This window comes from Nerophis lumbriciformis, linkage group LG03 (genome assembly GCF_033978685.3).
Source record: "Nerophis lumbriciformis linkage group LG03, RoL_Nlum_v2.1, whole genome shotgun sequence".
Classification (NCBI taxonomy): domain Eukaryota; kingdom Metazoa; phylum Chordata; class Actinopteri; order Syngnathiformes; family Syngnathidae; genus Nerophis; species Nerophis lumbriciformis.
Window position 1 is genome coordinate 47708412 of NC_084550.2, and position 14358 is coordinate 47722769.

At 40.4% G+C, this 14358-nt stretch overlaps 2 protein-coding genes across 2 annotated transcripts in view; both read right to left on the reverse strand.

Moving 5' to 3' along the window:
* The window catches only part of nucks1a (nuclear casein kinase and cyclin-dependent kinase substrate 1a), a 44087-nt gene extending 43063 nt beyond the window's left edge, over positions 1 to 1024 (reverse strand). Inside the window, exon 1 of the mRNA XM_061938126.2 lies at positions 677 to 1024. Coding sequence (XP_061794110.2) covers positions 677 to 696 — 20 coding nt within the window. The 5' untranslated portion in view covers positions 697 to 1024. The remainder of the gene's footprint in view (positions 1 to 676) is intronic.
* Positions 1025 to 10852: 9828 nt separating this feature from the next.
* Positions 10853 to 14358, reverse strand: part of cldn19 (claudin 19) — a 33247-nt gene continuing 29741 nt past the window's right edge. The window contains exon 5 of the mRNA XM_061938145.2: positions 10853 to 11793. Coding sequence (XP_061794129.1) covers positions 11790 to 11793 — 4 coding nt within the window. The 3' untranslated portion in view covers positions 10853 to 11789. The remainder of the gene's footprint in view (positions 11794 to 14358) is intronic.

A 14358-nucleotide genomic window follows, 5' to 3' on the forward strand; every position in this document is an offset into this window, starting at 1 on the left:
GTGATGATGGCCACCGTTACACGCCTACTTCATTGTGTTTTACATGAATGTGTGCAATTCTCACGCAGAGGTGATGTTCAACAATATTGTTTAGGAAAACGTGGATTTAAATGTGGAACTGGGGAGTTTTTTTCCCCAAGGCGAATAGCATGTAAAACGGCATTATGTTGCGTTTTGTGAAACAAAGACACACCAGCAAATATATATATATATATTTAACAACATCCATCACGAGTATTAACCTCAATTCATATAAAGCAGGCTTTTTCTACACGTTTCTCGCAATCCCATCTGTTGATTACGCTATCACGTGTATTTAGGCAGGGGTGAAAAGCGACTTGATGACGGATATAATTGTAAAAGAGAGAAGGTAAATGGCTGAACATGGAGACTGTTGGATGCTAAGACGCAGTCAATGAGGGAATAATCAGGCCTTTAGCAAACCAGCTAAAATAACGCTCGCATTCATTCTTGTCGGAAGCGTTATTTTAATGGGGGAAATTGAAAAGAAAAAAATAGAATAGAAACGTGAGTGAGGTCATTTATGAACAAAAGCGTGCGGGGAGGACGGCACACATGTTCATTTTGTCAGCAAATGCATTCCGAAAAGACAACATGGCGGCGGCGTGCGCTAGCTGCTAGCCTCTGTGCTAACGTGTGCGGGATGAGTACCTACCTTACTGGTCTGGCCATCATGCAGGAACTGTAATGTCTGGGCTTCTTCAGCCTTTTCCAGCGGGCAGAAGGAGAGAAAAAAAGCAGCGCTAACTAAAAAAAAAAACCGACGGCCGATTCCCGCGCTGTAAAAAGACCCAGGCGAGCCAAGGAGCACACGAATCCTCGTCCGAGTACGCGCTTCAAAAAAATCTAACGTTTAAAGACGACTTCTCCTTCAAATGGACATTTGTTGCATTTATTTGTCTAAACCCCCGGGGCCAACGCAAAAACGTTGAATAAAACAAAGTGAAATTGCAACACTGTGCAACCAAACGCTGGAGTCTAGATGGGTGGGGCCTACATGAGGAGGTCCCGCCCACACTGGGTCGCGAAAGGAGAAGTGGGGACATGCGTCGCTCTCATTGGCTGGTTTGAACCAGCATCGGACTTTTCATTGGACGCCCGCGCTGCCCAAGCTGACTGATTTGTTGCCCGCCTTCTTCAGGGGCTCCGTAGTAGTGACACCGGACGAAACAAGGCCAAAATCAACAAACTGCAACATTTCGACGTGATTTTCATGCTCCACCTGCAACGTTTCACCTAGAACAGTGGTTCTCAACCTTTTTTCACTGATGTACCCCCTGTGAACATTTTTCTAATTCAAGTACCCCCTAATCAGAGCAAAGCATTTTTGGTTGAAAAAAAGAGATAAAGAATTAAAATACAGCACTATGTCATCAGTTTCTGATTTATTAAATTGTATAACAGTGCAAAATATTGCTAATTTGTAGCGGTCTTTCTTGAACTATTTGGAAAAAAAAGATATAAAAATAACAAAAAACTTGTTGAAAAATAAACAAGTGATTCATCCATCCATCCTCTTCCGCTTATCCGAGGTCGGGTCGCGGGGGCAGCAGCCTAAGCAGGGAAGCCCAGACTTCCCTCTCCCCAGCCACTTCGTCCAGCTCCTCCCGGGGGATCCCGAGGCGTTCCCAGGCCAGCCGGGAGAGATAGTCTTCCCAACGTGTCCTGGGTCTTCCCCGTGGCCTCCTGCCGGTCGGACGTGCCCTAAACACCTCCCTAGGGAGGCGTTCGGGTGGCATCCTGACCAGATGCCCGAACCACCTCATCTGGCTCCTCTCGATGTGGAGGAGCAGCGGCTTTACTTTGAGCTCCCCCCGGATGACAGAGCTTCTCACCCTATCTCGAAGGGAGAGCCCCGCCACCCGGCGGAGGAAACTCATTTCGGCCGCTTGTACCCGTGATCTTGTCCTTTCGGTCATGACCCAAAGCTCATGACCATAGGTGAGGATGGGAACGTAGATCGACCGGTAAATCGAGAGCTTTGGCTTCCGGCTCAGCTCCTTTTTCACCACAACGGATCGATACAGCGTCCGCATTACTGAAGACGCCGCACCGATCCGCCTGTCGATCTCACGATCCACTCTTCCCTCACTCGTGAACAAGACTCTGAGGTACTTGAACTCCTCCACTTGGGGCAAGATCTCCTCCCCAACCCAACAAGTGATTCAATTATAAATAAAGATTTCTACACATAGAAGTAATCGTCAACTTAAAGTGCCCTCTTTGGGGATTGTAATAGAGATCCATCTGGATTCATGAACTTAATTCTAAACATTTCTTCCCAAAAAAAGAAATCTTTAACATCAATGTCCACAAAAAATCTAGCTATCAACACTGAATATTGCATTGTTGCATTGTAATGAATGGAGTAGCCTACTTGATTTGATGTTCAGTTTATGAACTTACATTCATATTTTGTTGAAGTATTATTCAATAAATATATTTATAAAGGATTTTTGAATTGTTGCTACTTTTAGAATATTTTAAAAAAAATCTCACGTACCCCTTGGCATACCTTCAAGTACCCCCAGGGGTACGCGTACCCCCATTTGAGAACCACTGACCTAGAATAAATCAGTGCAGTACAAAAATACTGCAAAGTGCATTGAGCAAGTCAAACACTGGATGTGCCAACATTTCCTACAACTAAATGAAGATACAACTGAGATAATTGTTTTTGGTGCTAAAAAAGAAAGGTTTAAAGTAGGGGTCGGGAACCTTTTTGGCCGAGAGAGCCATGAAAGCCAAATATTTTAAAATGTATTTCCATGAGAGCCATATCAATCAATCAATATTTATTTATATAGCCCTAAATCACAAGTGTCTCAAAGGGCTGCACAAGCCACAACGACATCCTCGGTACAGAGCCCACATAAGGGCAAGGAAAAACTCACCCCAGTGGGACGTCAATGTGAATGACTATGAGAAACCTTGGAGAGGACCGCATATGTGGGTAACCCCCCCCCCCTCTAGGGGAGACCGAATGTAATGGATGTCGAGCAGTGACGTGCAGTCACTAGAGGCAGGTGAGGCGGGGCCTCACCTGCCATCATGGAAAGAAAAAAAATGTAAAAAGAAAAAAAATTAATTAAATTGTTAAATGTATCCAGTGATTATACTATAAAGTTATTTTCCATTTAACTTCACCAGTTTTAGATTATTTTTATTCAAAATCGCTGAATTTTCACATTTGCCGTTCAAATACTGAGAAGAGACGGTGCGGTGATCAGCAGCCAGTTGAGGCACGTCACTCAGTGCCTCAACATGGATTGCGCAATGACTCGGCTAACTGATGGCCTGCTGTGCAGTGAGACCGTATTGCTATATGAACTATATTATACATTTCCATAGTTTAGTAAGCTGAGGTATATAATGTACAGTGTATTTTGTCAACAACTGTATGTGTGTAACGTATTTCTTGTGCTGAGCAATCATAAAACTGCTGCGAAGACGCACTGTGTGAGGCTCGCAGTAATCCCGCCTCCTGGTGGTAGAGAATGCACTCCCGCCGTAGAATGCACACCCCGACGGGAGCGCCACACCAACCAAAGCCCACACCCAAACCCTCCACGTACAAGACCGAATACACCCAAAAAAAGTCACTTAACAAGAAGCCAAAAAGTGCAAAAACAACAATGCTCGCGCCGGAGGAGCCGTGAACGACTACAGGGACACAACATTAGGTACACCTGCAGACTGCAGCACGGATTTCATATTTCATTCATTCACAACTCCTCCAACATGAACATTATTGTTTTTGCACTTTTTGGCTTCTTATTGAGCTGCTGCATTTTTTGGTTGGGTTGTTTATTTCTATTGAGTAACTTCTACATTTCTAAAAGGGGAGGAATGTAATAGAGTGATCTATGTTTGTCTGTTGCCATCTCCTGGTTAATGTTGGCTATAGCGTACTGTGGTTACTTTTTGGTTGGCCAACGATTTATGTGGTGTTGCACACCTGACGTCAAGTGTGTTGAGTCTGTTCTGAAGTCTACAGTAAAGAGACGTACTTCATCACCTCGCCTGGTTATTGCCTCCAACCCAATATATTACATAAAGGTAAGACCATAATAACGTTTTTTTTTTATTAAATGTGCTTTTTTGTGTGCTACACTTTGTATGTGTAAAGTTAAAGTTAAGTTAAAGTACCAATGATTGTCACACACACACACTAGGTGTGGTGAAATTCGTTCTCTGCATTTGACCCATCCCTTGATCACCCCCTGGGATGTGAGAGGAGCAGTGGGCAGCAGCGGCGCCGCGCCCGGGAATACTTTTTGGTGATTTAACTCCCAATTCCAACCCTTGATGCTGAGTGCCAAGCAGGGAAGAATGCTGGTATGAGCTTTTAAACATAACCCGTTAACTGCTGCCAATCAAATGGTGAATAAGATACTCTTTAGGGTTCATATGTTTGTAAATCTGACTGTGATGAAGTTAGTGCCTCACCAGCCATGAACCTCACCGCACGTCACTGATGTCGAGTGGGTCTGACATAATATTGTGAGAATCCAGTCCATAGTGGATCCAACATAATAGTAAGAGTCCAGTCCATAGTGGGGCCAGGAGGAAACCATCCCGAGCGGAGACGGGTCAGCAGCGCAGAGATGTTCCCAACCGATGCACAGGCGAGTGGTCCACCCCAGGTCCCGACTCTGGACAGCTAGCACTTCATCCATGGCCATCGGACCTGTGTGTCTCCCCCTCCACAAGGGAGAGGGGAGCAGAGGAGAAAAGAAAAGAAACGGCAGATCAACTGGTCTAAAAAAGGGGGGTCTATTTAAAGGCTAGAGTATACAAATGAGTTTTAAGATGGGACTTAAATGCTTCTACTGAGGAAGCATCTCTAATTGTTACCGAGAGGGCATTCCATCGTACTGGAGCCCGAATAGAAAACGCTCTATAGCCCGCAGACTTTTTTTGGGCTCTGGGAATCACTAATAAGCCGGAGTTCTTTGAACATAGATTTCTTCCCGGGACATATGGTACAATACAATCGACAAGATAAGCTGGAGCTAGACCGTGTAGTATTTTATACGTAAGTAGTAAAACCTTAAAGTCACATCTTAATAATAATATGATCAAACTTTCTTGTTCTAGTCAAAAGTCTAGCAGCCGCATTTTGTACCAACTGTAATCTTTTAATGCTAGACATAGGGAGACCCGAAAATAATACGTTACAGTAGTCGAGACGAGACGTAACGAACGCATGAATAATGATCTCAGTGTCGCTAGTGAATAAAACAGAACGAATTTTAGCGATATTACGGAGATGAAAGAAGGCCGTTTTAGTAACACTCTTAATGTGTGACTCAAACGAGAGAGTTAACACTGTATACAACTAAATGCATGCGATTTTAAGTAACACCACCATTTTTAGAGTCTAATAAGTCTCTTATTATTTTTAATAACATTGTTATTGTGAAGCTAACCGATAATAAATAAAATACTTCTTACCATTAATGCGACTTCTTGAACAGGATGGACGGATTAAAATGCATGAGAGTGTTTTATATTTTGAACGTTATTTTTAACACTGTGACTACCAGCGGACTTATTAATTACTTATCTGAGAGCCAGATGCAGTAATCAAAAGAGCCACAACTGGCTCGAGAGCCATAGGTTCCCTACCCCCTGGTTTAAAGTCATCCAACACCTTCAATCACTGTCCCTGAAAACCTCAAATAAAGCCAAAAATCTTGGGGTTATTTTAGATTCTGATTTACATTTCGACAGTCACATCAAATCAGTAACAAAATCGGCCTACTATCACCTCAAAAATGTAACAAGACTTAGAGGGCTCATGTCAGCTCAAGACTTAGAAAAACTTGTACATGCCTTTATTACCAGTAGGCTAGACTATTGTAATGGTCTTCCCAAAAAAACTGTCAGGCAGCTACAGCTTGTTCAGAACGCTGCTGCTAGAGTTCTAACAAAGACCGAAAAATGTGAGCACACTACACCAATTCTTAAATCCTTACATTGGCTCCCTGTACATCAGAGAATTGATTTCCAAATCCTCCTGCTCACATATAAATCACTACATGGTCTAGGGCCGAAGTATATCACTGATATGCTCCCACTATATAAGCCCTCTAGATCACTAAGATCTTCTGAGACCAATCTGTTAGCGGTTCCCAGAGTAAACTCAAATCAAGGGAGAGCATCATTCAGTCACTATGCAACAAATAGCTGGAATAAACTTCCTGAAGATGTCAGACTTTCCCCAACTCTGACTACTTTTAAAACTAGACTGAAAACTTTTATGTTCACCTTAGCTTTCAGCTAAATCTTTTAATCTTTTAACTTTTAACGTCCACACTGTTTTTATTTTTATTGTCTGCATTTTAATTTTGCTTTTATTTTCTTTCATTTCACTTTGTTGTCTGTGAAGCACTTTGAGTCTGCCTTGTGTATGAAAAGTGCTATACAAATAAAGTTGCCTTGCCTTGCCTTGCCAAAGTTTCACTTGTGTTGCGTTTGGACCAGTTGTTCCTCCCAGGGAATTCAAGTTTCTGGTCGCTCCCAAGCTCTTTACGACACTGAAAGCTGAGTAGAAGAACCACCAGAGACAGAATAGGTATTTTGTAATTTTATCCCCAAAGCTTTGGAAATATAATGAGACCAGTCCAGCATAGAACATTCAATCGCGCAGCTAAGATGGTCTGATCTAAAATATGGAAACCTTCTATTCTATCAAGTCTCTCTCCCTTCCACCCTCGCTGTCTTGTCTTTCCAGCCCAAACACATGCCCATTGTCCTCCGCATCTGGACACAAGAAGAGATAAGGAGAAGGATTATCTTTCCTCCTTACATTCCATAGTCAAGGTTAGCACAAAGTATTTGCAGACAACCAAAAGACCACAATTGGAAGAAAAACACTAGCTGTTTTGTAATATGATTATGAAAATAAAGAAGTAACACTTAAATACGGATATATGTAAATATCTGCCTCCGACAATTGCAACTCTGATTCAACACCGACGTCTCAATTTTAAATTGACCCCTTTTAACCACACTTCATTTCAGCCCCAAAAAATGTACTTTATAATGAATCTTGTTACACATTTTCGTACACTAAAAAGATCTTTGGTTAAATTTGCCATGTGTCTGTTAGAGGTTAAAGTTAAGTTAAAGTTAAAGTTAAAGTACCGTATTTTTCGGACTATAAGTCGCAGTTTTTCTTCATAGTTTGGCCGGGGGTACGACTTATACTCAGGAGCGACTTATGTGTGAAATGATTAACACATTACCGTAAAATATCAAATAATATTATTTAGCTCATTCACGTAAGAGACTAGACGTATAAGATTTCATGGGATTTAGCGATCAGGAGTGACAGATTGTTTGGTAAACGTATAGCATGTTCTATATCAGTGGTTCTTAACCTTGGAGGTACCGAACCCCACCATATGTGCATTCACCGAACCCTTCTTTAGTGAAAAATAAAAAAATAAAACATTTTCAAATTCAAGATAAACTTATATGTTTTTGGTAACACTTTAGTATGGGGAACATATTCTAAGTAACAAAGACTTAATTTAGAGTTTTTTGGACACTAGGGGAACATATTCTAAGTAACAAAGACTTAATTTAGAGTTATTTGGTTAGGGTTAGGTTTAGAGGGTTAGGGCCAGGGTTAGAGGGTTAGGGTTATAATAAGGCCTTGCCGAATAAGGCATTAATAAGTACTTAATAATGACTAGTTAAAAGCCAATATGTTACTGATTTGCATTTTAATAAGCAACTAATTAATGGTGAATATGTTCCCCATACTAAAGTGTTACCATGTTTTTTTACTGGTGCACAAAATGAACCGTGCATGAACATCACCTTGTTCAAACAACAAAACCAACACAGTGCATAAACTCACAACAAATTACACACCTGCAAACCAGTCAGCTGTTGCCGTAGCCGTAATACGCCGATAGGGAGAAGTTTGTATTTACACGATGAGTCGGGTGTGTTTTGACCTCCGCCGAACCCCTGAGGCCGACTCACCGAACCCCTAGGGTTCGATCAAACCCAGGTTAAGAACCACTGACCTAGAATAAATCAGTGCAATACAAAAATACTGCAAAGTTTCACTTGCAACTCTGATTCAACACCGACGTCTCAATTTTAAATTGACCCCTTTTAACCACACTTCATTTCAGCCCCAAAAAATGTACTTTGTAATGAATCTTGTTACACATTTTTGTACACTAAAAAGATCTTTGGTTAAATTTGCCATGTGTCTGTTAGGGGTTAAAGTTAAGTTATGTGGGCTTTGTACCGAGGATGTCGTTGTGGCTTGTGCAGCCCTTTGAGACACTTGTGATTTAGGGCTATATAAATAAAGATTGATTGATTGATTGAAGTTAAAGTTAAAGTACCGTAATTTTCGGACTATAAGTCGCAGTTTTTTCATAGTTTGGCCGGGGGTGCGACTTATACTCAGGTGTGAAATTATTAACACATTACCGTAAAATATCAAATAATATTATTTAGCTCATTCACGTAAGAGACCAGACGTATAAGATTTCATGGGATTTAGCGATTAGGAGTGACAGATTGTTTGGTAAACGTATAGCATGTTCTATATGTTATAGTTATTTGAATGACTCTTACCATAATATGTTACATTAACATACCAGGCACGTTCTCAGTTGGTTATTTATGCCTCATATAACGTACACTTATTCAGCCTGTTGTTCACTATTCTTTATTTATTTTAAATTGCCTTTCAAATGTCTATTCTTGGTGTTGGGTTTTATCAAATGAATTTCCCCAAAAAATGCGACTTATACTTCAGTGCGACTTATATATGTTTTTTTCCTTCTTTATTATGCATTTTCGGCAGGTGCAACTTATACTCGGGTGCGACTTATACTCCGAAAAATACGGTACCAATAATTGTCACACAAATTTGTCCTCTGCATTTGACCCATCACCCTTGATCACCCCCTGGGAGGTGAGGGGAGCAGTGGGCAGCAGCGGTGGTCACGCCCGGGAATCATTTTTGGTGATTTAACCCCCAATTCCAACCCTTGATGCTGAGTGCCAAGCAGGGAGGTAATGGGTCCCATTTTTAGAGTCTTTGGTATGACTCGGCCGGGATTTGAACTCACAACCTATCTCAGGGCGAACACTCTAACCACTAGGCCACTGAGTGGGTGATAGGTGTAGCTTAACGTACGCCACAACCACAGTTAGCTACATTTTTATTTAATTTCATTTTCGATATATGTAGAGCAGTGTTTTTCAACCTTTTTTTGAGCCAATGCACATTTTTTTGCGTGGAAAAAATCCGAAGGCACACCACCAGCAGAAATCAATAAAAAACTAAACACAGTTGACAGTAAAAAGGCATTGACTATGACTTTAAACCATAACCAAGCATGCATCACAATAGCTCTTGTCTCAAAGTAGGTGTACTGTCACGACCTGTCACATCACGCCGTGACTTTTTTTGAGTTTATTGCTGTTTTCCTGTGTGTAGTGTTTTAGTTATTGTCTTGTGCTCCTATTTTGCTGGCTTTTTCTCTTTTTTTGGTATTTTCCTGTTGCAGTTTCATGTCTTCCTTTGAGCGATATTTCCCGCATCTACTTTGTTTTAGCGATCAATAATATTTCAGTTGTTTTTATCCTTCTTTGCGGGGACATTGTTGATCATGTTCGGATGTACTTTGTGGACGCCGTCTTTGCTCCACAGTAAGTCTTTGCTGTCGTCCAGCATTCTGTTTTTGTTTACTTTGTAGCCAGTTCATTTGTAGTTTCGTTCTGCATAGCCTTCCCCAAGCTTCAATGCCTTTTCTTAAGGTCACTTACCTTCTTTTTTAGACACATTTTTACCTGCACTCTGCCTCCCGCTGTTTCCGACATCTACAAAGCAATTAGTTACCTGCTGCCACCTACTGACATGGAAGAGTATTACACGGTTACTCTGCCGTGCTCTAGACAGCACCGACACTCAACAACAACACATCATTTGCAGACTATAATTACTGGTTTGCAAAAAATATTTTGAACCCAAATAGGTGAAATTAGACCTATCTCCCACGGCACACCAGACTGTATCTCACAGCACACTAGTGTGCCGCGGCACATTGGTTGAAAAACACTGGTCTACATAACATGTAATGGTGGTTCTTTGGTCAAAATGTTGCATTGATTATGTTTTACAGCAGAATTCTCTTCTCTTCAGAATGGGCCATTTTGTGGGTGGTCTTACGTGCCCCCACTTCGACAGCATGTTCTTCCTGTCATTGGGTAGTTTTTAGCGCTTCCATTGCGAGCCAACCGACAGCTATAAGTTAGAACTGTACGGTACATTTTATTAGAAATGGCAACAGCACAGGATGGATGCCCCACAACGTCACTAGCAAACAATGGAAATTGAAGAGACGGTGAGGGTTCTGGAGTTTAATTTAATCTAATAATTATGGCAGTAACATTTATTGCAAATATTGTTGCAAAATCATAGGTAGAATGTCAACGTCAGGCTAGCACGGGGGTCGGCAACCCAAAATGTTGAAAGAGCTATATTGGACCAGAAATACAAAAAAGTAACCTGTTTGGAGCCTCAAAAAATGGAAAGACTTTTATAAGTTTTATAATGACAACACATGATGTAAGTTGCCTACTATCAAAATGACTATGTGTTGCAGGCTGACGCAAATCTTCGTCTACAGAAATGATGAAATGTAATATTTATTCTATACATTTTTACAACATTAGAAACCTTTAGTAAATCAGAGGCGACTCAGAAGGTGAGATAACTCCTGGAAATTACTGGCTTTTAATGGCCAAAGATATAGAGGTTTGTGTCCAAGTTAAAGGAAACGGCAGGCTGTCTTCTTCTAATAGATTTATTACAATCTTTGGCAAGCTTGGTAATGTTTGCTGTGGTCTGGAACAACATGGCACACAAACAACTATCTGAAATGCAGCCAATGTTACATACAGATAATGTGTCATAAAACATGCAAATCTAAATTATATACTAAGAAGATGAAAGTAAAGGATATTAAATGAGCTCAAATATACCTACAAATGATGCATAATGATGCAATATGTACATAAAGCTAGCATAATTAGCATGTTAGCATAAATTAGCCTGCAGTTATGCACTGACCAAATATGCCTGATTAGCACTCCAACAAGTCAATAACATCAACAAAGCGCACCTTTGTGCATTCACACAGAGCATAACACTTTTGGTGGACAAAACGAGACAAAGAAAGAGTGGAAGATTTTACATGCAAACAAACTGTTGCGTCACAGTCCACACTATGGTGAGTTAAAGAACCACCAAAATTAGTAGGACAAAACGATGTTCACCAAATAGTCTCATCAGTGAAGCATACACACAAAGATATTGAACAGTGGGCTTTCTAACAACTGGGAAGGTTTGTGTCATGTTTGTCCTCAAACAAAAAACATACTAAAAAAAAATAAAAAAATTCCCCAATCTTTTTCCATTGTTAATCCTTTTTTTTACAAATGCTCCAGGGAGCCACTAGGGCGGCAATAAAGAGCCGCGGGTTGCTGACCACCCCCGTCCTATGGAAATAAACATTTATTTAAGAATTGATATTCATGTTGCTTGAAAATATCCCAGGGAGAAATTAATCGTAAATCCCTGCCTCTTAAAAAAATAAGAATTAAGGATCGTTTGGAACCGGAATCAAAACCAGGAACTCGAACCGGAATCCCAGAATCTTCACATTCAGGTCGGCCCGAGTCAACGCTGAAAGTCACAGCTTGATGAGGCCTTCAGGACCACATCATCTGCAAACAGCAGAGAAGAAAGTCTCAGGCTCCCAAACTGGAGACCCTCAACCAGGCACTTGCACAGAAATTTTGGGGCACCGGTGATCAGGCCAGAAAAAACAGCACCAATTGTAAAAAAAAAAAATTTATTAAAAAATTATTATACCCCTATTTTCCGGACCATAGGGCGCACCGCCGATGAATGGTCTATTTTTGATCTTTTTTCATATATAAGGCGCACCGGATTATAGGGCGCATTAAAGGAGTCATATTATAATTATTTTTTTCTAAATGTAAAATACTTCCTTGTGGTCTACATAACATGTAATGGTGGTTCTTTGGTCAAAATGTTGCATAGATGATGTTTTACAGATCATCTTCAAGCCGCTTTCTGACAGTCGCTTCCGGATGCACCGTTTTGTGGGCGGTCTTATTTATGTGGCTCACCTTCGACAGCGTCTTCTCCCCGTCATCTTTGTTGTAGCGGTGTAGCGTGCAAGGACAGGGGTGGAAGAAGTGTCAAAAGATGGAGCTAACTGTTTTAATGACATTCACACTTTACTTCAATCAATAACAGAGCAGCATCTTCTCATCCAGAAACAACAAGAAGGCTGGAAATGTGTCCCGTGAAAAACAATCCTTGGGTGAATAATGTAAACTCACTACACCGGTATGTTTTAGCGTTTTCATGGCAAGTTTACTGACAAACATAAGTAAGTGTCAAGTCTTGATCTTGTGAGTTTGCTTTTCCGGGATGCAACGGAAAGTTGGCGCGGGCGAGACGGGAATGAAGGTACATGATTTATTTATTAACTATAAATACAAAAAAAAGATCAAACAAAAAGCGCGCACAGTGGCGGAGAATAAACTATGAACAATTAAACAAAACTTGCAAACTATGGCTTGAATAAAGAAAACTTACTTGGCATGGACAAAAAAGGAGCAGCGTGAACATGGACATGAAAAAATGGACAGAGCATAAATGTGGTGTGAGGTCGTCAGGACGAACAACAGAAAATGAATGAACTTAAATATTATGGACATGATTAGTGAAAGCAGGTGCGTGACTCAAAACGTGAAACAGGTGCGTGACGTGACAGGTGAAAACTAATGGTTGCTATGGTGACAAACAAGAGTGCACAATGAGTCCAAACGTGGAACAGGTGAAACTAATGGGGTAATCATGGAAACAAGACAAGCGAGTGAAAAGACAGAAACTAAAGAGTCCTATAACTAAACAAAAACATGACTTAACACAAAACATGATTACACAGACATGACAGTAAGAACTTTACACTACTTTATATTAGAAATGGCAACAGCGGAGGATAAATGTCCCATAACAAGAAGATAGAGAAAAAGGAGATTATTGACTACGATGTCGCCACCGACTACAAAAGTGGACGCGCGCAAATTTCCAGGACTCATGCAGATCCCAAATACAGATCAGCAGGTACCAGAAGGTAAGAACAGTTGCTTTTGCATAATATTGTGAAACAAAACGGCAGATAATATGTCTTACCTTATACACACCCCATAATAATACTCCTATGTTGAAGCACAGTACAATCCATCAAGCGGTGCGGCGTCATAGTTTACCAAAGTCCTACTAAAACATTTTGATAGATTTTTGAGCGCCGTGTGTAACGTTCTACACTTTCAATGGAACATATGTTGGTGTTGTTTACTTGAGTCATATTGCCATCATATTGCAGTCTACACATATCTCTTATGTTTGACTGCCATCTACTGGTCACACTTATTACCAAATAAAATTGCTTCGAGGTCGGGAAGCAAAACCAGAATTATTCCGTACATTAGGCGGACCGAGTTATAAGGCGCACTGTCGTGTTTTGAGGGGGGAAAAAAGGATTTTAAGTGTGCCTTATAGTCCGGAAAATAGGGTAATTATAATGACTGCAGAATATTTTCAACAGATACAAACTGAATCATCAAATTGAATCGAAAACATTTTGTCATCAAATGAAACCAATTGCCTAAGCATAAGCTAATGTCTTCCTCCTGAAAGGGCTTAGTGTAAGTACCTTAAAGAAAAAGGTCCATTCATTTTCAAAATGTGGAAAATGGTGTGGATTTTCAGAAAAAGTGGTCATTTTGTAGGAAAATGTGGAGAGATAGTCCATGTGTCCCGAGGGAACTGAACATTTTGGTCTTTGATGGAAATGAATCGGTTGCGAAATGTAACAGGAGAAGCCCATCAAAAAAGGATAAGAAAAGTAAATAACATTTCTTATTGACACTATTTCAATAATTTTACATATATTCAGAATATATTTGTAGTACACAAGATTGTTTGGTAACACTTTAGTATGGGGAACATATTTACCATTAATTAGTTGCTTATTAACATGCAAATTAGTAACATATTGGCTCTTAATTAGTCATTAAGTACTTATTAATGCCTTATTTTGCATGGCCTTATTGTACAACAACTCTAACCCTAACCCTAACCCTAACCCTAACCCTCTAATCCTAACCTTAACCCTAAACTTAAACCTAGCCAAATAACTCTAAATTAAGTCTTTGTTACTTACAATATGTTCCCCTAGTGTCCAAATAACT